Below are 27,664 nucleotides of genomic sequence, written 5' to 3'. Positions count from 1 at the left end.
ATTATGGGATTTGACCATCCATGGATTTTGGTATCCATGGGAGGTCCTGGAACCAAACCTTAGTGGATAGCAAGGGCCCACCATAATAATAGATTTGTGTCTTATGGCTTCAGCCTCAGCTATAGAAAGTAACTGAGTTTGCCTTGTAGCTTCAGAGCATTGTGTGCAAGGAAGTGATGAAGGAAATACTCAAAGCAATCTGGGAATTATTCTTGCATGAAAGCCGTAGGACATTTCTCAAGAATTCCCTAGCTATACAGGACCCTAGTTGTTGAGATTCTTTAGCTGAGACCCAGAGAAGTTAAACTAGCATCAAAATCCATTTAAAAGTATAGTGTGGAAAGGTGGACATATCCCAAATGTGTAACCAAAATTCTGGTGTAAGGGAAGAAGATGTAGATGTAATCTAAATAAATGTTTAATAATTGTTTTGTATTGTGTTTTGTTTTAAAAATGCCTTTAAAATGTTTAATAAAGATATTATTTTAAAAAAAACCTTTAAAGAATATAGTGTCCTAAGCATATCAGAGAGCGATTCACTTAGTGCAGACATAAATACAGCTTCCGTTATCATGTATCATTTATTAAACAACTGCATTAAATATGCTAAACACAAAAGCTCATAGCGTTTACAAGCTTCCTGATGTTTCTCAGTATCAGGGGTCAGCATGGTTTTAGGGGTTGTTTTTGGACTGCAACTTCCAGAATCTAATGGCCAGGCTGGGTTTCTTTTATTATTTTACTACTACTACTACTACTACTACTATTATTTTGTGAGATCAAAAGAGTAACTTTTCCAAGCACTTTTGTTGTTGTGTGCCTTCAAGTAATTTCTGATGGCAACCTTAAATCAACCCTAGCATTGGGCTTTTTTGGCAAGATTTGTTCCATGGCCTTCCCCTGAGGCTGAGAGTATGTGACTTGCCCAAGGTCACCAAGTGGGTTTCATGGTCCAGCTGGGAATCCAAACACTTCTCGGTATATAATGGATGCCTTTACCAACCTCCTCTCCCCTTGCTGCGTGTGCAAACTACTTTTGCACTTTGAACTCGGTTTGCAGAAAACGAAGTAAACTGAGACAGAAGGAGGAAAGGGAGACTGAAGAGAGAGAAATTGGAGCACTTTAAAAGCTACTGAAAAAGTGGAACAACAGGGGATTGATCGGGATTGTCCCAGTCAGATTGGGATAGTTGGAGAGTACGGTTAACCCTTGGTATCCGCTGGTTCCAGGATCCCCCATGGATCCCAAAATCCATGAATGCTCAAAACCCATTAAATACAGTGGAACAGTGAAATGGTGTCCCTTATAAACAAAATGCCAAAATCCAGGTTTGCTTATTGGCATTCATATATTTTTAAAATACTTTCAAGCCATGGATTTTTGAATTTGTGGATACAGAGGGCTGACTGTATTTAGGGGTGCCATTTAGATTTTCAACTTCAGGTACCAAGGTGATGGCGAAGGAGCAATAGCTGCTCCAGTGGAGGGAATGAGATGTGTAAGGTATGTTAGAGATTCATGCACAGATGCATGGAGTCATGCAGACACACACACACCACAAGCTATATGCCTTGCTATCCATCCATCTCTTAGAGTTCTTTCGCTGTGGCAAAGAGACAGAGATCTTTGGAGAGGGAGCAGAGATCTGTTTTTGTCGACCAAGGTCTCTTTGATTTCGTACCCTGGGAGACCTTTGCAATCTGGACACTACAGCAGGTCCAGATCGCTTAGCACAAGGTGCCTCACCAGTCCTGGCATGAGCATCTTCCCCAGCGTGGGCCTGAAAGCATAAGTAGGTCAGGTCTGTATCTCAGGTAAGCTCTATGCAAGAGCAATAACCCATCCAGGGGCCAGATAAAAATAGGCGCTGTCATATAAAGGCGAGGGGCTGTTCCTTGTTAGAACTGATTACGAAATAAAATGTTGTTTTTCTATCACTGGCCAGTCCAGTTCTATGTATGGTTGTGAAAGCTGGAGAATGAAGAAATCTGATGGGGGGGGGATCAATGCATTTGAAATGTGATGCTGGAGAAGCGTTCTGTGGATACCGTTTGTCTGAGAATAGGGTGACTTGGAGGGCTCTCATTTATAGGGTTGGTAAAACTTAAAATCGACTTGGAGGCAGTTAACAATAAACATTGCTTGGACTTGGGCTAGTCCTGATCCGGCAACCCTGAGGAAAGGTGATGGTTTTGGATCCAGTCCCTTTGGATGCTAATTTTTAAGCTAGCATTCTGCTTCCATGAGTAAGTCACTCTGGAAGTAAGATGTGGAAGTAGTGACCATCCCTTGTGGTTTGTTGTTCCAAGGGCTCTCAGTCTATACTGTAGAAATAATGCAGTTTGACACCACTTGGATGGCCAGGGTTCCATGCTACAGAATCCGTGGGATGTGTAGTTTGGTGAAGCACCCGCACTCTTTGGCAGAGAAGGCTAAAGACCTTGCAAAACTACAAACCCTAGGATTCCATAGGATGGAGTTACAGCATTTAACAGTCCACCTCTGTTCTCTTTGCACATGGAGATTCATTACACTCTGATATGAGTGAGTGAGTGTGTGTGTGTGTGTGTGTGTGTGTGTGAGAGAGAGAGAGAGAGAGAGAGAGAGAGAGAGAGCATATCCAAATGCCTGCCATTTTGGAGACCCAGGGGACTTGCTGAGGCTAACCGAATCAGTTCAAAACTCAGTCTAAAAATAAATGTTTAAAGGAGAGCGATTGAGGTGGCCAGGTGAGTGAGCTTTTATCATTTCCTCTGGCATGCCTCTCCTGTAAAGAATTGTAGCAGTGTGTGGGTGTGCGTGTGTGCTTCTTTTAAAAAAATTATAATCAGGAAAAGCTCTTATTCTGAGTAGTCTGAGGTTTCAGCAGTAGCTTATGGCAGCATTTATTAAATTGCGGTGAAGCCAGTCTGCTCCGGAGTGGCAACTTCAGGAGCATCTTAACAACCAGCTAGAAATAACTGCGGGACCCTAAATTCCCAGCAACCCTTCTTCCCTTATTATGCCAGGCATGCGCAAATAAAGCACAGCAGCCTTAAAAGCCCATGTCTGTGCAATGGGGAACAGTGGGGCTGGTCCTCAGGGGTCCTAAAGCAGCAGGGGTAAGGAAATGGAAATGGGAACTGTAGGCATTTTGTTGCAAGGGCTCTGTGCCTGGATGATGCAATGGATGGAGTAGTGCCTTCTGCTGTGGTGTGCCTTCAAGTCATTTCCGACTTATGGCCACCCTAAGGTTAACCTATTGCAGGATTTTCTTGGCAAGATTTGTTTAGAGGAGGTTTGCCGTTACTTTCCCCTGAGGCTGAGAGCATGTGAATGAATGAGGCATGGTTTCCAAACTCTCCAGCTATTGTGATTTGAGAGATGCAGTCCCCATTAAACCTTTGCTGTCTTTATTTATTAGCTGCTTTTACAAAGTCCCAGTTTCCTCCCACTGTGCCCTTTATTCACAGCTTACAAATGGAATTCAAAGTGCAAAAGTAGTTGGCACTCAGTTATCTCAGCAGAGGGAAGAGGAGAAGAGTCGGGCCCTTTCCAGTAACCTCAGGCAAAAGCAAACTGCTGCAGCCTCTCCTACCTTGTGTGATCTTCTGTGTTAATACCTTTTGTCATCTTGACCACACGCTGAGGTTTCTTTGCCACATGTGTCGTGTTTTTTCATCTGTGAAATGTCGGAGAGTTCCTTTAGTTAGAAGGACAAGTTTTTTTTCTCTAAATTAAAAAAAACAGCAACAAGAATATATTTAAAGTTATGTTGTGCAAAATCGCAATTTTGCCATTGTGATAGAATATTGTGTTATTCTGATACTCACACTTTCCTGGATGTTGCGGTGCTGGTCCTGTGTTTAAAAAAACACATACAAAATGTGCATATTTGTGGAAATAATGTACAAAACTATATTACATTAGAGGAGATCGCTTGGAAAAGCAACTATTGTAGGACAAATTGTGTACAAAAATTCATACAAATTCTGTGCAGACTTTAAAAACGCTAGTGGTACTAATCCCACTAGATTTAGGCAAGGGAAGAAATTTCTGGAGGATTAATTCTTCCTCCCTTTCCTTACCTTCTAAGATTTGGAGGTTTTATCAAACACGATCTACATCTACAGCCTCGAGGGCTAGAAACTTGCCATTGACTATAAATTGAACATTTCAGGGTGCTAAATTTCTCTGCTTCTACAGTGGAATTGCACTATATACCTGGCCGTGAACATAAATGCACTCTTGTTCCTGAACGCTGGCCTTTTTGGAAGGTGCATGAATGATGTGATGATAGATGTATTACTACTGATCATGAGTTCTAGAAACCTGAATTTGTAGATGAGGGCATAGGAGCCCAGTTTGGATGGTTTATGTGGATCTAGGGCCTTGTAGGAGCCAAGGAATTGCAGTGTGGCTTGATACAATTTTTTTTTGTTTGGGAATGTATTATCTATAAAAGAGCAAAGTATTTTGCCAATTGCAACCATGGAAGGAAATGCCACCTTTTCTTGATTCCAGCTGCATCTTCCTGCTAATTTTTTTTGAGCCATTCTGTTGCTGATTTGAGCTGAATTTTGCAGAAACCATCAGATTCTTATTGATTTGGTGCATCTGGAAGTTGGCACACAATGGTTTTTCTTCCAGCTGAGTGCAGCATAGTCTGTGATGGTTGTGTGAAATGGCTTTTGCTTGGCCCAGGATTTGGATGATGTCTCATTCATGAGATCTGTTTCTCTTCCCTGTCTTGCAGAGGACGGTGAGTACTTCCTTAAGGTCCTGATTCCCAGCTATGCCGCTGGATCCATCATCGGCAAAGGAGGCCAAACCATTGTCCAGTTGCAGAAGGAAACTGGAGCCACCATCAAGCTCTCCAAATCCAAGGACTTCTATCCAGGTGAGAGTGAGCAGTTAGAAGGGTTCATTTTTCAGGTTATAAACTGAAAAGTAGGGGAAACTGTTATATTTGCACAAACTTTCCTTTTCCTTGGAGACTCTCCAAAATTGCAAACAGAGAGGCTTGTTCATACCTAACTGTACCTCATGTGATGGCTGTCATCCAAGTACATACTTGCCAACAGTTCCGATATGTCTTTTATTGTCCCACTTTTTCAGCTGCTTTTAAAATGTCCCAGTTTCTCTCTCCTCCTCCCACGTTCTTCTTTCAGTCTCAGCTTCCTTCAATTGGTGCAAACTGAGTTCATAGTGCAAAAGTAGTTTGCACTCAGTTAATTCAGAAGGTGAGAGAGGAGGACAGAGAGTGAAGTCTTGTCCTCCCCAGTAAACTAAGGCAAAAGCACATTATTGTATCCTCTCCTAGCTGATTAATAACTTTTACTATCTTAAGCACACTCTAATTGTTATTTGGCCACACGTGTCCTGCTTTTTATCTGTTGGAAGATATGAGAAGATCCTTAAAATGAAAACTGTAGAGTTTCAGAGAAGTAAGACTTTGGGAACTGAATTTCCAGAAGTTTGCTGACAGCTAGTCTAGGGAGTTTTGATATTTTGGTCTTTAAAAAGCCAATCCTTTAAGATTTGGCAAAAGTGGTTGTTGTTGTGTGGCTTCCAATCATTTCCCTAAACCTGGTTCATACTTGGATGGGAGACCAGCAATTAATCCTAAGTGCCACTGCCCCTATTTCAGAGGAAGGAACTGTCAAAACCACCTCTTAAGTATTCCTGGCCTAGGAAAACCCTATGACATTTGTGTGGGTCATCATAACTCAAGAGACCACTTGGGCTGCAGTTTGACACTACTTTAACTGCCATGGCTCAATGCTATGGAATTCTGGAAAGTGCATTTTTGTGAGCCTTCTCCCTCAGAGAGCTCTGGCACCACAATGAACTACAATTCCCAGAATCCCATAGCATTGAACCATGGCAGTTAAAGCAGCGTCAAACTGCATTATTTTTCCAGTGTGGATGCTGCCTTGAAGGCACGCACACAAAGACAGCGTGAATCCCTCACTTGGCAAGATTTTTTCTGAAGGAGTTCGCCCTTGCCTTCCTCTGAGGCTGGGAGAGAGTGTGCCTTGCCCAAGGTCACCCAGTGGGTTTCCATGGTCGAGCAGGGATTCGAACCCAGGTCTCCAGAGTTGTAGTCAATGCTTACACCACTACACCACCCCATGGGCTGTCCTGGCAAAGATCCTCAAGCCAAACCCATGAGCTGAGCTCATAGCCTGTGGGGCTAGCACGGCCGAGACCCGCTTGCCCTCTCATTCTCGCTAATCCGGGCTGTGATTGAAGGGCAGACAAAGCCCCGATGGGGCAGCCCTGGCTAAGCCGCTTTCCCTCCACATCCTCTGGTCTTGATTGCGGGATTATGGGCTGGGAGACTGCAAATCCTCACCAGTGCAAAAGGATGGAGAGGGATGGAGGGGAGGGGGCAGAGAGGGAGAAATAGGCCTGGATCTGGTTGCCATGGCAACAGGGAGCAGGTGCCCTGTTTGTTTGTGGCTTCCGGGAAAGGACCCCCCCCCTTCCCTTTGCTTCCCTCCCCCTCTCTTCCAAGGGAAAGGAAACCCTTTGTATTGCTTATGGGGTTTGGCGGGTAGGATGCAAATGCATTTCTAATGGAGCCCTTTTCTTTAGATGGAGACTGAGATGCAGGGGTTTAAGACACACACACATATACACATGCACACATACACACACAATGCATCCTTGTGTTCTGCATGAATTAATGGCAACGTTACTGCTACCTTTGTTGTATGTGCTTCTAAGTCGTTTCTGATTTACAGCAACCCTAAGGCAGCCCTAAGGCGAACCTATCATAGGGTTTTCTGGGCAAGAGTTGTTCAGTGGAGGTTTGCCATGGCCATCCCCTGAGGCTGAGAGACTGTGACTTGCCCAAGGTCACCCAGTAGATTTGCATGGCTGAGCCAAGATTCAAACCCTGCTTGGCCTTGGATTTGGAGTTGTAGTCCAAAGCTCAAACCACTAGACTGGCTCTATATTACTGCTACTACTCCCTTCCAATTGGACAGCGGGTAGTGTATATCTATGTGAAAATGAAAGAGATCTTTATAAACATCAGGGTTGCCATAATGCAAACTGGAGAGGGCTCCTGTCCCTTTAACGGTCATGTGGCCCAAATAACTTCTGTGCTCATCCTCATGAATAACCTTTGCCATCTGCACCACACTTGGATGCAGCTTGGCCACTCATGTGCCCATTTTTGTCTTTGAAATATTGGAAGGTATGTCATTGCGCTCCAGGATTTGCATGCAGAAGGCAGTGAGAGCATAACAATACTTCATTTCTACAACTGCAAACTTTGGCTGGATTTGGAGGGGGTTGGAGTGTAAGGAAAGGAAACAGGAAATGCAGCCTGGCTGGGCTGGCCAGCTAGGGAAATGGACTGAATGGCAGGAAACACTCTTTCTGATAAGGTGGCCAGAAGGTTGCAGGCTAGATAGAGTAACTGCTCCAGCCAGTCCGAGTGCATTGCCCCTTTTCCAGATTTGGGAGTCCTGAAGAGCAGGAAAAAGAAAGAAATACCCAACAGGAAGGATCTTCTTAAATTAGAGGTCGCAGGCAGAGGCATCTCTTGTTGCAAGGGTGTACATGTGGCCCTGAGATGCTTGGAAATAGATGCCACATCAAAGGGGAGAGGAAGTAGGAATGGAAGAGCCCTGTGTGTGTCATCGCTGATGCACTCTGGAAAAATCAGAGTGAAAGCCGACAGGGCTGCCTGTCGGAAAACCATATCCTCCAACTGTCCTGATTTTACAGGGACGGTCCCAATTCATCCTTTGTTGTGCGACATTTTCAGCTGCTTTAAAAGTGTCCCACTTTCTCTCTTTTCCTCCCACGTACCCTCTTGGTCTATAGCTTACTTCAATTCAGGCCAAGTGGCCCTGTTCTAGAACAATTTATAGGAATAAATTTTTCCAAAATACAGCCACAAAGCCCGAAAAACCCACAAAAAACTATGGATGCTGGCCGTGAAAGCCTTCGACTAAACATTGAGTTCAATGTGCAAAACTACTTTGAATTCAGTTAACTCAGCAGGAGGAACAGGAGAGGAGGGGTGAAATCTTGTCCTTTCCAATACACTCAGGCAAAAGCAAACTGCTGCAACCCCATTCATTCCTCATTAGTACCTTTTTCCCTGCCTTGACCACATTGTGATACTGCTTGGCTACGTATGCTCAGGTTTTCCATCTGGGGAATGGTATGGAAAATTAAAAGTCACATATAAATTCATGCTTGGAGAATGCCAGATGGTTCTTATTCCAGATCTACCTAGATCTGACATGTTTCTAGTCCACAAGCAAGTAAACCGGATCATGTATCCCCAGCTGCATAAGAGACAAACAACAGGTTGCATGAAATACATGTATTTTTAAAGGAATTTTGGCCACTTTTATTTTTAAGGAAGAGCTGCCGTGGAGAGGCCTGAACCAGTTTGTACTCCCAGCATCCGAGGCTGGAAATTGTTTGGACAGGAAATGGGTGTGTGGCCTCAAGCTGGATCAGGTGCTTTCCATGCAGCGACTTTTCCTTTCAAATAAAAGCATTCAGCTCAAGCAGGGTTTTTTCTTTTCTTTTTAAAAATCCTTTTTTTAAAAGTGTATACAGCCACTTGGGGTATACCAACAGTTTGAAAAGGAATATGGGGTGATGCAACTGTCTTCCATTTTACAAACACATGATTGCCTAGAGGCGATTCTTAACACACCCTGGTTCCTAGAATTACAGAAGTGATTTACACGAATAAGTAGCAATTTTCTATAGATATCTTTAATTTTAAATACAGGCAAACTTTGTTCTATCGACGAAGACAACCATAATCCCCCAACACATCTCTGCGCAGTGGGCAGGATGGAGAATGAGGACTGTGATGACGAATTTGAGTTTTTCTCTTCCACACTCAAATCCAGCATTCAGTCTTGTATCAGAAAGGCTCCATAGCTCTTTGCTATCTATCTCTCATAATTAAAAACATAGGAAAATGTTACATTAAAACAGAATTAAATTATTACAATACTGAAACAGATTGCATAAAAAATAAAATATAGTTGAAAAGATAAAGGCGTTTAAAATACTTCTTGACATATATAAATAAAAACAAAATAATGTTGATAAGCAGAACAAGATTAGAAAGAACTTCTGGATAGTAGGAGGTGGCGGACTCCTCTTCTTTGGAGAGCTTTAAACAAGTTGAATGGGCAGCTCTCAGGAGTGCTCTAGTGTGCATCAACACTGTAAAAGTCATGCAGTTTGGTTTTTTTAATGTTTAATTGATTTAAGCACTGTAGCTCCAGTCTACCATGGAATCCTGGGATTTGCAGTTTTACAGAATATTTAGCTTTGTCTGCTAAAGAGTGCTGGTGTCTCACAAAACTACCATCCCAGGATTGTGTAAGATAGAGCCCTGGCAGATATAGTGACACCAAACTGCATTGCTTCTACAGTGTAAATGCACCCCTAGTTCTGTATTCCTATTTTGTGCAGGGTTGAACTAAATGGGCCTTACTATCCCTTCTAACTCTGTGATTTGGACTGGCTGTGCAGATGCTTCAATTTCTTACACGTCTAAACCTGGCCATTTCAGTGAATTGCAGCAACATTCACAGAAAACCCTTAGTGCTCTCAGTTGGGTTGTCCCTGTTTGCCAGCCAGGTCACAGGGCAACCGTCTGAGAGCAAACTCTGTCCCTAGTGTTGCACCTGCATGCTGAGAAAAAGCAAAGAGCTTTGAATTTTTCTGGTTGCCAAACAGCTGTTAAAGGCCTGGCCGCCAGGCTACAAACACAATAGCAACCAGTATTGGGCCTCTGAGAAACCAAACACCTTACTTCCAATTTACTCCACCTAGCCAATTTATCCAGGAAGGCCAGAAGGCATCTGGGTTACCTAGAGGGAACACCAATGAGCCTTCTCTGCTTTGCCAGCTTGGAAGCCTCCTTTCCCCTTGTTTTTCCAGACCCTGGAATGCACCAGGTCCCTCCGCTCCCTTTCCTATTTTTCCAGGGCTGAGTAATTTTTGGTGGGGGATGTTTTTGTTCCTGGGAAAGTGAAGGGATTGTTAGTACAGTAGTAGTGGCCAGGGGAGGGCATGCAAGGAGGTGATGGATCCCTTGACTTTTTTATTCTGTGGTCAGAGAGACAAGTCTCTGGAGGTGCTGGATGTTGACTGCTGCAAAAATGAAACACAAACACAAGGCACCCTCCAAAAAGACTTGGCTGCTCTGTAAGCTTCATAGCACCCATGGGGTGCTACATAAGAGTATGAGAAGAGTCCCCGCTGGATAGACCATTTTGCCTAGCATCCTGTATCCAACGGTGGCCAGTCGGATGCCTCCAACAAAGATCACAAACAAAGCATAAGGGCATAAGGAAACCTTCCTATGTTGATCTGTCTCTAGCATCAGGGAGAGACTGAAAAGGCTACATCATCATCATCATCATTATTATTATTATTATTATTATTATTATTATTATTATTGGCTGCATATCCCAGAATCTTTCAGCCAGCATAAACATGAGATAGTCTGGTTGCTGTCTAAACAAGCTGACTTTTCCAAGGCTTGCTCTGAAATAGACTGCCTCTGAACTTGGAGGCTCCCTTTGGCATATCTGATAGTTCGAGGTTGTTCTGGAAGTCAGCTCTCGATGGACGACAGTCCAGCTCGCAGTGAACAGCTGCATAAAAAGGGCAGACAGGATATGCCAAGGAGGTATGCCGCCAGGTGACTAGTGGAAACAGGAGTCAACAGCTTGTATTATGTAACCCTCGCTTCGTTCAAAGGACGGGGCTTAAGGATACTAATTAAGGTTAAATGGTCTTTGAACATACTATAGGCCTTTGTGGCTGGCTGGATTATTGATGATTATTGACTATTGCTTGAATATATTGGGAAGATCTCACTTGGAATACTGTGTCCACTTCTGAACGTCACAGTTCAAAAGGAACTGGAACATGTCCAGAGAAGGGCAACGAAGATAATCCAAAGTCCGGAAACCAAGTCTCATAAGAAACTACTTAGGTTATTTAGCTTGGGGAAAAGATGACTGAGGGGGTTATTCAGATGGTGAAAATAACCCCAGTAGAATCTGGGTTGAATCTTTGTTGTTCACATGCATTTAGAATACATCTCATTCAATTTTAAACTGAGATAATTGATCTCGAGTATTTTCCCGGAGTTTTCCTAAAAGATTCGCATTGTCGGCTGTGTGAATAACTGATGCGAATAGGCCCAGGATAATCCGGGATAAAACTCTGCATACCTTGAATGTATTTCAAATACATGCGCATTGTCGAATCCATCTTTATTCACAGTGTTGGCATCTGTGAGCAACAGAACTCACAGAGATGCACCTAGGTGCAGTTCCGGTTTAAAAAATAGCGTGGACAATAAAGCCGGAATGCGTCAGTGAGATTGTTTGCATAGTTGCACTAAAAACAACATCATTTGAATGGCTCCCAAGAAGTAACATACAGTAATAGCGATCTTTACATTTTGGAAGGGATATCATATAGAAGGAGTGAGCTTGTTTCCTACTGCTCTGGAGACTAGAACCCAAACCAGTGGATTCAAATTGCAAGAAAAAAGATCCCACCTAAACATTAGGAAGAACTACTTTACTATAAGAGCTTTTTGGCAGTGGCATAAACTGACTTAGAGGGTAGTGCCCTCTCTCTTTGTAGGTCTTTAAACAGAGGCTGGATGGCCATTTTTGAGGAGTGCTTTAGTTGTGTATTCCTGCATGGCAGGGATTAGACAAAATAGCCCTTGCAGCCCCTTTCTGTCTCCAGAATCTACAATACTGTGGTGTCCCAAGTGTGGGCAAGTTGGGTGGCTGGTGTGGCTAGTGAGTTGCTTTACAAAATCTGCTGGTTTGTTTAAATGGCGGCTTCTACTTTGAACAATGGTTTAGGGAGGTACTGAATGTAAGTTCTGGTGCCTTATATTGGTGTGACTGTAATATTAGTGGTATATACTCAGATGACACCTGTTTATGGTGAATGTTGTCAGCATCCAGGTTTGTTTTGGGGTGTGTATGTGTTACAGCTACTTCTGAGAAACACATTACAATGATACTTTTTTAAGGCCAACCCAAAGGAGCAAAATAAATTACACAAGCTTTCAAAACTCACAAGCTTCTTCATCAGGTATGGATATTAATAGTAATTTTAACTCCTGTTTAGTCATCCTGTTATAGCTATAAGGGTGGACATGGTTGTTCTGATTGCTCACTGTTTTGGTCTGTTGTGTAGTGTTACTGCAGCAGCCATCTTCATAATGTGCATTGCGATACAAATCATTGCTGGCTATATAATTTTTGGTGCAACTTGCTCCTGCCTGAAAGTCCTCCATTTGGACCACAGCCCCCATCAGCCTCAGACAGAAGGGAATGATAGGAACTGTGGCCAAGACATCTGGAGAGCATCATATAAGGAGGAAGGGCTCTGTGGCAGTATTTTGGGGATGATATTTAATGGGAAGGGGATATAATACTCCATGGAAATGCTGGGTGGCAACTTTTACTGTTGCTCAGGGCATTCAGTGTACCTTCTTGCCCCATCCATTTTATCCTCACAATAACCCAGGTTATAAGATCAGGGCTGGGCTAAGGTTACTTCCTAAGCTTTATGTTTGTAAGGGATTTGAATCAGTCCAGTCCTAGTCCGACTGCCATGGCTCAGTGCTGTAGAATTCTGGGAACTGCAGTTTTGTGAGCCATTTAGCCTTCTCTGTCAGAGAGCTCTGGTGCCACAATAAACTACAGTGCCCACAAATTCCATAGCATTGAGCCATGGCATTTAAAGCAGTGTCAACCTAGATTATTTCCGCAGTGTGGCTGCAGCCTGTGGAAATCTTACCAGAGGCATATCCATAGATCTCAGTTCCACACATATCCTACAATATTTGTGCATTTTTACTACTCCCCCCCCCCCCACTTTACTTTGCACAGCTGTTTTAAGGGTTGGTGAGAGAATGCTTGAAGCATGCTTTAGCAACACTGTTATGAATCATATCTTATGTGAGCGGTGCTTGAATTCCTCTATACCCAGAGGCTGCACGTTTTATGTGACAAACTTCCATCTTGTCGTAGTTCTAGATGTGTGGGAACACACCACTTAACCCGGGATAACCAATCTTACATTCCCCCCCCCCCCCCCGTGAGTTTTACTAAACGATTCACATTGTCGGCTGTGTGAATAGACCTGGGGATAAACCGGAATAAAACTTTGCATGCCTTGAATGTGTTTTGAATGCATGCACATTGTTGAATCCATCTTCTGCATTTCTTCTGCAATAATAATAATAATAATAATAAAATATCATCTTCATGGTAATGTAGAAGAGGGAATTTCAGAAGGCGTGGCTTGATACCTGACTGCATGACAAGCAACACCTTGCTGCAATATCCGGTAATACACGACTATTAAAAGAGCCAGTGTAGTGGTTTGAGCATTTGACTATGACTCTGGAGACCAGGGTTCATATCTATGAAAACCCACCATGGGCAAATCTCACTCTCTCAGCCTCAGAGGATGGTAAAAGCAAAACCTTCTGAAGAAATTTGCCAAGAAACTGATAGCTTCCCCTTAGGGCCACCTACTTCGAACGAAGGCACACAATGCACACAGAACTATGAAAAGAATTCGAAGATATGGTTATGTTAGTCTGCAGAGAGATTTTGTAGCACCTTTGAGACATGGAAGAAAGACATTGGCAGCATGAGCTTTCGTAGGCTTAAGTCTACTTAACCAAATGCATCTGAGGAAGTAAAGTCAAGTCTACGAAAGCTCATGCAGCCAACATCTTTCTTTCAGTTAGTCTCAACGGTGCTACAAGATCTCTCTACACTAAAAGTAGAAGTGCCCTTTCTAGTTTTCAGTGTGGCAGTCCTTAAGTTGGCAATGTTATCAGTGTGGCAACCCAGTGTTTTCAGTGTGGCAATCCAACATCGCCAGTGTTTTCAATGTGGCTTGTGCACCAATGTTCCAGAATTGAGACCATGTTTCTTTCTTTTTATGCAGCCTCAGGTATCTGTCCCTGCACCTGTCCTGACCGGTTTCTCATAGACCCCACCATCATAAGTAGAGAGAGGACAATGGAGGGTCCCCCAACACTCCTTCCCCATGAGTGTGTGTGGGGGGGTCCTCTCTCCCCATATCCCGAATTGTCTTGTTGCCTAGGTGATCCCCCCTCCTCCTTCCTCCATTTTGCAGATGAGGGGGCGCCGGTTGCCATGACAACGAGGATGGCAGGCCCTTGAGGCCTACTGGTGGTAGTGATGGGGAGGAGAAGGCCTCTGTGTGTTGCCATGGCAACCCCGAGCCAGAGAGGGGCTTTGTTGCAGCAGCAGCAGCTGAGGGGAAGGCAGGAAGGAAAAGGAGAAGATGCAGAAGCCGAACTTGGCCCAAGAAGGAGGAGGAGAGGAGGAGGGTGTTGCTAGAAAATGGGAGCCTTCAGTCTCCGAGAATCGAAAGCATTGCCTCCTCTTTGCCTCCTCCATCTGCAAAAAGCATTTCCGTGTCTCTTCCCACACAAGTCCAAAACACACTGCAGAAATAATCCAGTTTGAGATCGCTTTAACCACCCTGGCTGAATGCTAGGGAATCCTGAATACAGTACTAGTTCTGTGAGACATTTAGTCCTCTGTCAGAGAGCAATGGTGCCATAATAAACTATTATTATTATTATCATCATCATCAAACTGTACATACAATCAATTAAAATAGAAATTCTCTGAAGACGCCAGCCACAGATGCTGGCGAAACATCAGGAATAAACTCTTCTAGAGCATGGCCACATAGCCCCAAAAAACCCACAAAAATCTATGGATGCCGGCCATGAAAGCCTTTGAATTCACAGATAAAATAAACCTGCCGATGGCATACATTCTATGAAAGTACTGTAATTAAACATAATACATATTAGTACTACAATTCCCAGGATTCCCTATATATGTTTGACGCAAGGTGATGGCACACTAAAAACCCCCAAAACAAACCAAAAGTCTGGAATAAGCGCTCCCACTTTGAGCAGTACCTGGAATTGTTACCCTTTGGACTACAGCACCCAGAATCCCAAGCCAACATGGAGTGGTCTGCTGGCTGGGGCCTCTGGGAGCTGTAGTCGAGAAATGTAAGACTTCCCAGCTCTGAGCATGAGGCAGCTTCTTCCATTCCTAATTTAAGAAGACATCCAGGGGTAGCCATGTTGGCCACTTTGCAAATCCAATCAATCAAAAATTGGTGGATTTTTAATTTAAGAAGAACTATCCTGGGTCAGACCAAAAGCCTCTCTCATCCAATGCCTTATTGTTTCTTGGAGTGGTCAGTTGGATCCCTGTTGAGAAGGAGGACATGAATGCAATGCCACCTTCCTACTTGGTGTTCCTCAGAGGTTAGCATTAAAAGGTGTGCTGCCTCTGGTCCTGAGGTTCTACACAGCCACCATCATGATTACATGCTGTAAGAAGTACAGTTTGCTGAGGTTAGGGGTGAAGGACCCCCATGAACGTGGAAAAAATGCAAATAAAAAAACTCCTCTATTCTTTTTACTTGAGAGAACACCTCTTTAGGAATCTCCAGTGCAACTCTATGCTCAACATTTGCCAGAGGTTGATAGTAGAATCATGCTGGAGGATCTACAAATGCCTAGGAACTTCTTGGTTCTCCAGCACAACTCTATGGTCAACTTTTGGCAGACTTGCATTGGAGGACCTAGAGATTCCTAGAGAGAACATAGGAATCACATCTGTGAATAATCAAATCTGTAAAAGTCAGAGCTGCAAATGGAAAGGGTCGACTGTACTTCCTTTTTGTCGGTCCTGAATTTGCCACCATCCAGCTTCATGCACCCAGCCTGTTGCCCTAAAATTTCCTTCTGCTTCCATGTTTATCTCTATTCCTTCCTCCTGATATTTCCTCCTTTCATTCCATACAGGGAAACCAAACCCTCTGGATAAGCCTGACCCATGTTGCCACCAGACTCTACTTTAAACATCCTCAACCTTTTTTTGCCCCTACAGGAACCACGGAGCGGGTGTGCCTCGTCCAAGGCACGGCGGAAGCCCTCAATGCAGTTCACAACTTCATTGCGGAGAAGGTCCGAGAGATCCCTCAGTCCGTGGTGAAGCCTGAGTCGGTCAACATCCTCCAGCCCCAGACAACCATGAACCCTGACCGAGCCAAGCAGGTGAATGTCCTCTGAAAGGAGGCACCTCATTCTTGTGTAGGGTTTGGGATTACTAGGAGAGGATACAGCTTGGAATGCCCCTTATAAGAAAAGAAGATACTCTGCCCGATGGGACCAAACATCAGTTTAGTCCAGCCTCTCCCAATCTGGTGCCTTCGCTACAATCCTACATTGTCCACAGCCAGCATGTGGATTGTTATATGAGAGCCAGTGTGGCGTAGTGGTTTGAGCATTGGACTGTGACTCTGGACACCAGGAATCGAATCCGAGCTCAGCCATGAAACCCATGGGTGATCTTGGGCAAGTCACATGCTCTCAGCCTTGGATGATGGCAATGGCAAACCCCTTCTGAAGGAAGTTGCCAAGAAAATCCCATGATAGGTTTACCTTAGGGTCACCATAAGTCAGAAATAACTTGCTGGCACACAGTAACAGCAACATAGACCATCTGGAGGGAACTGGTTGCAGAAGTCTGGTCCAGTCCAGAGTGTGGAAAAGCCATGTTTATGGACCACATCTTACACAATCTCCAGCCAGCATGACAGGGAGATGGATCCTGTTACTTTTCTGCTACTCCTGAGACTAGAACACAAACCAATGGATTTAAAATACAAGAAAAATGACTCCACTTAAACATTAGGAAGAAACGTTGTTATTTTTAATGATAGAAGCTATTCAGCAGTTGAGTGGACTGCCTTGCAGGGTGGTGGAGTCTCTTTCTTTGGAGGTCTTTAAACAGAAGTTGGATGGCCATCTCTCAGGAGTGATTTAGTTGTGTGTATCTGGATGGCAGAGGATTAGACAAAATGGCCCTTGCAGTTCCTCCCTACTCTAAGATCCTATGCTTCTATTTTTGTTTGTCAGTTTGGGATGAAGAAAAAATACCATCACCCTGAAGTTCAGTGCAGAAACTTTTTTTGTAAAGGCGTCCTTGCAAATGAGAATTTGAAAATGTATTGTGCTTTGTACATTCAGTTACCCACTTTGGGTTTTGATGCTGGGGAAGTTTACTAAGCAATTTGAATCAATTGGTTCGTGGTCTAGTCTCATGTTCTAGCAGAAACTCTTTTCTTGCAATTTGAATCAGTTGGTTCATGTTCTAGTAGAACCTCTTTTCTTGCAGTTTGAATGAATTGGTTCGTGTTCTAGTTTCTGGAGCAGCAGTTTGCTCCATCTTCCTTCAGACATTTAAACTGGGCTATCGTGTCACCTCCCAACCAATAGAATAGAAAACATGAACAGCATAAAAGACCAAGATCAATGTGACAATATTTTTGTCATCCTTGAGCCATCTATAAACATGACAGTGGTCTGCCAAGATGTTGGTGGGAGTGTGCAATGCATGGTGTTTCTATTCCAGTGCATTGCTTTCCCATTGCAAGGGAAAGATGGCTAAACAGGGAGGGGTGTGCCTTTTCCTCCACTCAAGGTTGTTGTGTGTCGAAGAGGCCAGCCTGCAGGTTTGTTCATTGTCTGTTGGTTGTGCCGTCGCTATGGCAGCGCACAAGAAAGCCAGCTATGGGTTGGAAGCTGAAAGCAAAGATCTTGGCAGAGCCACCTTTGAGTGGGGGTCAGGAAGTATGTATGGAGTAGGAATTTACATGGCTGCTAGGATGAGGAGAAATGAATGAAAAGTGCATTCCTGCCCCCTGTCAGTTAAAAAGGCGCCTTTCCTTTTGGAGGGAAGCTACAGAAATTCTTCCGAAATGTCCATAGATTATAGGAAGTTTGTTTGTCTGTTTGGCTTGTATCCTGATTTTATCCCAGACCTTTGACTCAAGCAGCTTATAATACAATTAAGAACAGGTACAGAGGCTGTAGTTAAGAAATCAGAAGACTTGGAAGAGTGATTATGAAAGAACTAGACAAGATAGTGTAATGATATTGAAAACTAAGGTCATGATAATGCACGCCATCCTATTTTCCATTTCTGTGTATGCTTGTGAAAGCTGGACATAATTCAGAGTTGACTTGATGGCTATTAAGAACAAACAGATAAAGACAGAGGGAAAAGTTACAAAATCTGGGTAGGAAAAGGCCCAGAGTAATTGAAACAAGCCTGCCTTCCTTCCTTCCTTCCTTCCTTCCTTCCTTCCTTCCTTCCTTCCTTTCTTTTTGGAAGCCAAGATTTTCCACAAGATAAATGCTAAAATGAATTAGTCCCAGTCTGAATTTCCACCAAATGTGCAAGCGTCTCTATGCAACTGACCATTTCCACCCACAAACATAAAGAGCTAAAAAGCATGTATAGAAATTGAGATGGGTCTCTAGTGCAGTGACAGAGCACCTGTTGTTGTACACACAGAACACCTGAAAAAGAAACTCCTGATAGAAATCCTATAGCGTCAAAGTTCCAGAACTTGGAAAGTTTACATTTTTGGCCTTGGCCTCGCAGAAACATCCATGGCCATGCTGGCTAGGAGATTCAGAAAGCATCAATCCAAAAGAATAACTTCTCTAAGCTCTGAGACCAATAGTTTGACATGTGAGATTAGGCTAAACCGTGAAGCAGGGTTCCTACAAGGGGGGGAGGCAGGTCATGTCTGGGAAGAAAAAAGGCGAAGTGTTTGTCCCAATGAGTGACCTAAAGGACATTCTAGCAAGGTGAGTATGTATTTCAGGAGAGACTAATTTTAGTCCTAAAATAACCAGAAATGGGACACAAATTGGGACAGGTGACTCAAGATACTTATAAGGTGAGCAAGCTGGTTTTATATGTCTTTCTCAGGATAGAAAAGGTGTCAACATATTTATCTGGCCTTGGCAACCAATACAGGCGAGGAGGGCTAGTCCCTGATTTTATGTGGCACCCCCATTTTTATTGGGGAGAGAGGGAGTAGGTTGTTTCCAAGACAAAGAGGATCTGCATCTCTTAAATATTTGAAGGGGTGCCATATTGAGGATGGAGCAAGCTTGTTTTCTGATGCTCCAGAGAACAGGACATGGAGCAATGGATGCAAATGACAGGAAAAGAGATTCCACCTAAAAATTAGGAAGAACTTCCTGATGGTCAGAGTTGTTCTGACCAGTGGAAGACGCTGCCTCGGAATGTAATGGAGTCTTCTCCTTTGGTGGTTTTTAAACAGAGGTTGGATGGCCATCTGTCAGGAGTGCCTTGATTGTGAGTTCCTACATAGCAGGAGGGGATTGGACTCTGTGGCCCTTGGGGTCTCTTCCAACTTTAGGATTATATGATTCTATTAGATTTGTCCTTTTCTAAGTGGGTAATGCATCATCCCACCTCTGTGCTGTGTTTCAAAAACAGAGCATGGAAAGTTCCTTTTTTGGACCACAAACACCCAGATTCCCCCATGACCACTGTTTTCCCTGGCTTGGGGCATTATGAGAGTTGTAGTCTAACAAAAGGAATGTTTTCCTAGCTCTGCTTAGAAACACAATGGAACAAACACTAACCCCAGACGTCTTCTAGAGCTGGAAAAGGGGATTGAAATAGTACAGTCATTGCTCTGGTGATGCTTCAGAGTATTTTGGAAGCACAGGTCAACCCTGGAAGAATCTACTTCCCATCTCCAAACTTGGGTTTACCCTTTCCTTGTATTCCTCACATCTGCCCAGATTGTGATGGACTCCTGCTGCGGTGGGTAAACCTGAGGCCTCTTCCTTGCTTTTTTCAGGCATTTTCCTTCTCTGGGCTCCTCTCAGAAGCATCTTTCTTGATTTAAATTGGGAGTTTGTAGAGTTGGCGGGCTTGGAGGCGACAGCTGACTCTCAGATTACATGGCCCTTAAATCCGGGATGCAGTCCTACCTAGTCTGCCTGCGTGGAAGGACTTTCTCTTGCCTCCTGCTCTCTTGCTTTCCCTCTCCACTAATCCAGCACTATCGCTGTGGGTTGGTCGAGGTGATGGATTTCGGGAGGCGCCTCTGACTTGATTACATAAGAGCATTTTCTTGCTAAATCTGTATGGCTTTCTCTTTCTCGGTGGTTATATAAAAGGCAGTGGGGTGGGCAGGGTTGAGGAGCCCCCTCCTTCTTCATCACAGAGTCCCTGAAGCCATCTCTCTGAAAGCCCACTCTTGCTTCCCTCCTGCTCCCATCCTCCTGTACGGTTATCCTTTGAACAGCTCCTAAAAAATGGCCCAATCTCTCCTGAAATCTCAGGAGCCGGAGGAATTGCTTCAGATCCTCACTGCAGATCTACTCTAACAACCACCCCCATGTTTGAAGCACCCCCTCATTACATTTAATCACATTTTTCTCCCCAGTCAACACTCTTTCCTGGTATAAGCTGAGTATGCTAGAAACAGAGCTGTGTAGCCAGAAGTTCTGCAGATGAGAAAATGAACAAAAGGTAGAATTGCCTCTGGAATGCATAATGCATCAGAATTACCACTTTAATTTTTTAAATACCTAAATAATAGTAATAATAATGTTTCTGGTCCTTGGAGTTGTGAAAATTTTGCTTTGTTTATAAAAAGTAGGTGAGCAATGCTGACTGAAATTTCAGAAGCCAGAATTGTTGTAGAAGATTTTATTAGTGGCTGGAAGTGTGTCCTAGCACAGTTTCTCCTTGTGCATCAGTAAGCGAGTGAACTATGCAGAAGGGGAGAAGTCAGGCAAACAGGCTCCATTTGCACATATTATGCAAACTGAAGGATTCAGCTCTTGGAGCAGAATTTTGATTCGTTCCACCCTGTCTTAGCACAGAACAGATGTGGCTCTCTGCCTGCAAGGAGAATGGTTCCCCCCCCCCTTCCGCACTGTTTGGAAAAGTTTCTGTGTTCAAATGTTGGTGTGTTTGTGTATTCAAAGCTTGGAGGAGTTAACTTGTTTTTGCTGAAATCTAACTTTTTAAATCTGTATTTTAAATTTAATTCTAACACAAAAAGCATACTAAAAACCACTCCGTTACATGACATATAAAAAAACCATAACCTTACACTAATCTACCAATATAACTAAACTAAACTAAATTCCGCCCCAACCCTTCAGCTCCATCCCCCTGAATAAAACTATAACAATTAACGCAAGAAACAATTTATTAATAACAAAAACCAAATTAAAACAACTGAAGTTAACTTTTCAAAGCTGTTATTTCCACCAAGGTGAGGATAGAAGACATGCACCCCAAATCTCATCTCCAACCCAACACAGAAACCCTAATTCAGAAGAATCCTGGCAAAACACCATAAGCCCAGAACAGTCCCAACTTGGATGGTTTTGGAAGACTCCTGTCTGCTTGTTGGCTGTGTCCCTCCTTCATTCACAGTTGTGTTTAAGTTGAACACACTGGACGCAAGATGCATTGGTTGTTTTGTGTGTCTGCAAGTCATTTTCAACTGGTAGTACCATGAGGTGATCCTATTAAGGGGTTCTCTTGGCGAGATTTCTTCAGAAGGGGTTTGCCATTGCCTTCCTCTGAGAGTGAGGGAGAGTGACTTGCTCAAGGTTACCCAGTGGGTTTTCATGGCTGAGTAATAATTCGAACCCTGGTCTCTTGCTCTGCTAGTCCAACTCTCAGACCACTAATCCAAGCTGTCTGGTCAAACACAGCTGAGTAGAGATGAAGGTTAGTGTCTTGAATGCAAGAAGTGTGGTGCTCTCCGTGGTGCTGAAAAAGCTTCCTCCATCCTATTATTTGCTCTAGTCTGATGCATTGTCATGAAGCCTAGATGGTGAATAAGATAGTAATGGGTAACAAAAGAAAAGAAAAGAATTGAGTATGTGGCATTCCTGGGATTTTATTGTGATGCAAATTAGACCTTTTTTGCACCTTTGTTGTGCCTGTAATTGTTGTGGACAATTCATTATTTGATGGTGACTTTCTCCCTACTTATCTAGACTAGTCTTCGGACTCTGACATTATGGCCATACTGAAAGCTCTACCAGCTTGGTAGAAACTGTCAAAGCTTGCACTCCACTAGCAAAGCCTTCAAGAACCTACAATCCCTTCCACAACACAAGTAAGCAGGATAATAGGATTTTGCAGAGGATGGAAAATTACAGTTATGAGTTATAGTTCGACTCCATCTCCTCCACTTCCTCTTAGATGGCATTTACTCCTCTGATTTAATAGTCTTCTCACTGTGATGTCAAGCAAAACTCACAGTCTAGGTCAACACAGTCATTTTGAAGGATCTGTAGGTGTAAAAGTAGATAGCCATTTAAAGATGTAGAACAGCAACTATAAACTACTTCTCTCATTTCTCTCCATGCAGGCTAAGGTGATCGTTCCTAACAGCACGGCTGGGTTGATCATCGGCAAAGGAGGGGCTACAGTAAAGGCCATTATGGAGCAGTCCGGAGCCTGGGTACAGCTGAGCCAGAAGCCTGAGGGCATCAATCTTCAGGAACGGGTGGTGACCATCAGTGGCGAACCCGAACAGATCCACAAAGCTGTTGACATCATTGTCCAGAAGATCCAGGAGGATCCTCAGAGCAGCAGCTGCCTCAACATTAGCTATGCCAACATTACTGGTCCAGTGGCCAATTCCAACCCAACCGGATCACCCTATGCTAACTCCACGGACGTGCTGCCAGCTGCTGCCGCTGCAGCCACAGCATCCGGCCTCCTGGGTCACACCAGCCTTGCTGGAGTAGGGGCCTTCCCAGCTGCTCTGCCAGGTTTCTCTGGCAGTGACCTTTTGGCCATCAGCACAGCCCTCAACACCTTAGCCAGCTATGGATATAACACCAGTTCTTTGGGGCTTGGCCTCAACTCCGCGGCCGCCTCCGGGGTGCTGGCTGCCGTAGCTGCTGGTGCAAATCCAGCTGCTGCTGCTGCTGCCAACCTCTTAGCTTCTTACGCCAACGAAGCATCTACTAGTACCACCACCCCAGCTGGTGCAGTCGGAGCCTTCACCTTGGGCTCCTTAGCTGCAGCCACTGGGGCAGCAAATGGCTACCTGGGGACAGCCTCTCCTTTGGTGGCTAGCTCCTTCTTAGCCACAGAGAAGCTTGTGGAAAGCACCAAAGATATGGTGGAGATTGCTGTGCCGGAGAACCTAGTGGGCGCCATTTTGGGAAAAGGCGGCAAGACGTTAGTTGAGTACCAAGAGCTGACGGGCGCCCGCATCCAGATTTCCAAAAAGGGGGAGTTTATTCCGGGTACTAGGAACCGAAAAGTCACCATCACAGGCACTCCGGCTGCTACTCAAGCAGCACAGTATCTTATCAGCCAGCGAGTAACGTATGAGCAAGGAGTTCGGGCCACCAACCCACAGAAAGTGGGTTAAGATAAGGCTGGAGAGAAGGTTGGGGGAAGGAGTAGAGTTCAAATCAGTTCTTTAATCATTAAAATTGTAACCTACCCAACACCAGCCCCTGTCCAGTGTCCATCTCTCACACACGCACCCCCCTTTCTGGGCAGTAGCCCAGCATTTGTTCTACTGGAACTTTATTTCGCTGATGGTGCGATCTGTTTATGTGTGTGTGTGTATATATATATATATATATATGGCAACATTTTTTTTTCTTTTTTGAGTTGATGGATTTTAATAGAAAAACCTTTTTTAAGAAAAAGAAGTCCTCTTTCCCTCTTTTCTTTCCAATTTTCTTTCTCAACAATCTTGACAGGGAAAGGTCTGTCTCTTCTTTCCCCGTCCCCAGAGTATGTAGATCAAGTTCAGGATTTCTTGATGGGTTGTTGGTGTTTCTCTTCATGCCCACCCAAGGTATTGTCACCTGTAGATGTTCAAACTTGAGTTTCAAGATATAAGTGGGGAGGGAAAATATGGGTTGAGTTCATGAGGAGGTGGCTCCTCTGCCTCATGATCTTGATCTCGGAAAGTGACACTACTTTGTGTATTATCTTAGCTACCCATTGTTCATAGTGAAGCAACGTGGGGGTTTTCTTCCTCTAGGCAGCCTAGTGTGTACTAAAGTGAGGTACTCTGTAAGGAAAAATACAGTGAGGAAAGGGGTTGGATTAGTGAGCTCTTGAACAGGGGAGTGGGTTTGTTCAAAGTGGTGGGCTTTTTAAAAGACACAATTCTTCCATGCATATTTTTATCTGGGAGGGAGAAAAGTGTCCCTGTGGGTATACTTTTCCCTTTTCCCAGTCATATGTATGATAAGAAGAAAAAGTGAGGTACTTGGGTGGAAGGTTTGTGGTTGAAGGGTTTTACTGCATGATACAGAAGAAGTCGAGAGAACAGGATCTGAGCGTTCACACTGGAGAAGTTTTTCCAAGGGCAAGTCATAACTTGATGGGACTTTGAAGCCCTTAGGTTGGTCCTCCTGTGAGTATAGAAACAACACAGTTCCAGAGAGAAGACAAATAAGTAGTGTGAGATATGAGAAATGGCTGAGACTGAGGGTTAATTTCTCTAAGGTGAGAGTCAGATTTCCATTTCTAGGCAGTCTATGTGACTTCTTCAGAAGGTGCCCTGAGGTTGTGGTCCCCTTCTTGGGTGGTGTTTGCCTACTTCCTGTCTTGACTGTCCCTTCATAAAGTTCCTTCACCAAACTTCAGAAATTCTTCTCGTATTGTGTTTTGAGAGCAGGAAGAAAGCTTTTTGTTGGTTTTGCAGGGGCTGTCATCTGAAGGGGAGGCCTGTTTTCTTAAAAGACAAGAACAACAGCCCCCCCAAACCCCACCCTCATTTCATCTACAAGTGCCACCCCTTTCGGTAAAATCTGCATGGCACACGTGGAAAGGAAATGCTTGCTACTGATGCACTTATCTTGTTGCCAGTCCAGCTTATTGAATTCAGTGCCACCCTCTAACCTGGCCCTCTGCTAACATAAGAAAAGCACTCGGCCATTTTGTGAGGGCAGCTGTTATCAGTATTAGTGCTTTGTGTGATGCTGAATATCAGCAAAGAGGCTGTGACGCCCCTCTTGTGGAGCCTCTCTTGTTCGACTCACTCTTTGGCTTTCCTTCTCTCTTTTAATCCCCTTCCATGTAAAAAATGGCAGTATTATGGTCCTGTAGTGGGGGAAGAAAGCCCTCACCCCAGTGATTATGCAGCAGGGATCCCACTTCCCTGCTACAGTTGCTTGCCTGCTTCTTTGTGAATATTTGCTCTAGAGGTTTCAGTCTCAGAGCAATTTGATCAGCGCTTCCAATTTCCAAAGGGATGTAGGCTAGCATTTTAATGGTGACAAGTACCAGGCGCATGGGACTTGCGCGATGTAGTATGACCCCCAACCTCTTTCTTTGTCCTCATCCAAATGATGGCTTTCAGTTTGGTAGTCCAAGCACAGAGCTGTGTGTTGCTGTCATCTTTTTTGAGCTATCTCTTTTTGCTAGTCTTTCAGTGACTGACATGGGATACCCCATATACCTATCATCCTTAAAGGGGGGGGGGGAATGAAATAAATCAGGGTACCACCCTGTAGTGTTTACATATAGGGCCTGGAGCTTCTCCTAAATCATGAAGAAGATTTAGCCCTTTCTGCTCTTGCAGGTGCCAGCATGTTAATAAGAGCCTAGCTTTGCTGTTGCACAAGTATTGTTTTGTGTCTGTCATAGGAACATGCAAGTTCAGGATTTGCCAGGAGGCTGAACACAGCCGCCTTGCAAAGTCAAGCACTGGGTTGCATCAGTTTTCCTCTCTTTCTTTGAAACTAAAAGGCCACTTAGAAGCCAGGCAGAGTGGGAGCTCACAGCGCTGGCTTGCGAAGTGGAGGCAAAGTGGATGTCTACCTCATCACCCCAAATCGCATTGTGATCTCGCCTAGACGTCCTGTGGCACATTATACTGTACTTTCTTTCAGGCTGTGTGCATGCATTCCTGCAGGCAAACCATTGCACCTGTTAATGGCTAACACAAGATAGTGAGGTGTTTCTCTTCAACTACACATATCTGCATAGGTTGGCCTGTTTGGCACTGGTTTGCTGACAGGAGATTTCTCTGTTTGGCAGAGCTAAGTTTGAGAGATAATCCTATTTTGCAACCACTGAAGTGTTTCAAATAGGGGAGAAACTGAGCATGTGATGCTCCAAGATTTTGGGGTTTGGGGGAAATGATACTGAGGAAGCAGGCAAGGGAAGTTATAGGGTGATTTTGCCTCTTGGTTGCTTCTTAGTGCACAGGTAGCTCCCATTAGCACAGACTTTTCTGCTGTTGTGTAGACGTCCAACTTGCCTAATGTTTGTACCCCAGCTTCAAGGCGTGTGGACTTGTGCAATATTTCAATTACCACTAGAGGTTACTTCCTTCCTGACTCTTTCTGAAGCATGGAGGTGGAGGGATGTGTATTGGGTCGGGGTGCGGGGTGGGAGAAGACTTTGCACCTCCCTCCGTCCTTCTTCTAGGTTAGTTTGAGCAACAGCTAGACTAGTTCTTAGGCCAACTCTGTGTCCGGGGGTGAGTGGGGTCTGGGGAATATATGGGGGTGGGAAGGGGCAGAGAATTAATATCTTATTATGTGGTAGCATGTATCTTGATTCTGTTTTTCCTTCTTAGACTGAAGGGAGAGTCTTAAGACTCTAAAACCACTAGGGAGCAAAACTCAAATGTGAAACTTATATACTATTAAAATGTAAAGGAAGCAATATCTATATAGTATCTTGCACTGATCTTACAGAGTGAGGAGAGCTGCTGAAGCCAGCATTTTATCTTGGGAAGGTTTGCTAGCTAGCTAGTGGAGGGGAAACAGGCAGCGGCGAGTGGCCTCTGTTTACACTGGCTGAGATTCCACTAGGCCTCCCGGTTTTTATGATGAACAAAATATTGCTGCTGTTTTAGACGTGTGTTGCATATCAGGCTTTTGTGTTGGGGGGGGGGAGGGTAAAAAGGAAACGTCTTGTGCCAAATTCTTTCGTCTGCGTCTTTTTAAATATTACGGATGCATAAGACAAAGAGGGACATTCCCCACCCAGGTTACATCCATATTGCAGAATTAAAACAGATTCTTCCAACTCTATGATTCTAAAGAGTTAGGAGAATGAAGATTGAACCATTTGAACTGCCATGACTCTGCCCTACAGAATGCTGTGATTTGTAGTTCAGAGTTCTCCTTGACAGAGACAAGGATGAATACCTAACAAACTGTGGATCCCAGTATTCTGTAGGATAGAATCATGGCAGTTAAAGTGGTGCTAAACTGCTTTAATTCTGCAGTGTGGCTACATTCCATCCCTTGCCTTCTCCAAAATGCTGCAGATACTTTGACAGTATCTGTCATTCCTACTCTTTTCTGTCATCTTTCTTCTGCCCTCCTGTTCCTACTTTGGGAGCTCAGAGACAGAGCTTTTGTCAGGATCATGATTTTGTGCCAAGGCACATATGGATGCTGCCACCTGGTCAATTGTAGTAGAAAACCATTTTTAAAAAATCCTTTCTCCTCTTTGGCAGACTTGCGCAACTTCTTACTAATTTTGCATAGTCTCTCTTCTTTCTGCAAGTCATGAGGAGGGGACAGAAGATGGGCTGAACCTCCAAACATGTCAATTGGAAACTGCTTCCACAACTCCGTCACTTGGTTTGGAAAAGTTTTTTTAAGGGAACTTCTTCTTGTCAACTCCTTTTCTCCCCCAACTGCAAGATGAAATTAAGACATAGAATTTTGCAATCATTGGCACAATATATCACATATCAAATACC

At 44.0% G+C, this 27,664-nt stretch overlaps 1 protein-coding gene across 3 annotated transcripts in view; it reads left to right on the top strand.

Moving 5' to 3' along the window:
• The window catches only part of NOVA2 (NOVA alternative splicing regulator 2), a 40,457-nt gene extending 14,029 nt beyond the window's left edge, over positions 1 to 26,428 (top strand). For 2 of the 3 annotated variants that reach the window (XM_089478164.1, XM_089478165.1), the window contains exons 2-4: positions 4,737 to 4,880; positions 15,985 to 16,151; positions 22,331 to 26,428. In XM_089478164.1, the coding sequence (XP_089334290.1) occupies positions 4,737 to 4,880; positions 15,985 to 16,151; positions 22,331 to 23,347 (1,328 nt within the window). In that variant the 3' untranslated portion in view covers positions 23,348 to 26,428. Of the gene's footprint in view, positions 1 to 2,642; positions 2,731 to 4,736; positions 4,881 to 15,984; positions 16,152 to 22,330 lie in introns of those variants that run through there. The other variant, XM_089478166.1, reaches the window with a different exon arrangement.
• Positions 26,429 to 27,664: the final 1,236 nt, after the last annotated feature.

This window comes from Sceloporus occidentalis, unplaced genomic scaffold (genome assembly GCF_023333645.1).
Source record: "Sceloporus occidentalis isolate IW3139 unplaced genomic scaffold, rSceOcc1.0.p SCAF_13, whole genome shotgun sequence".
Lineage (NCBI taxonomy): Eukaryota > Metazoa > Chordata > Lepidosauria > Squamata > Phrynosomatidae > Sceloporus > Sceloporus occidentalis.
This window is presented reverse-complemented; position numbering and strand designations above follow the sequence as displayed.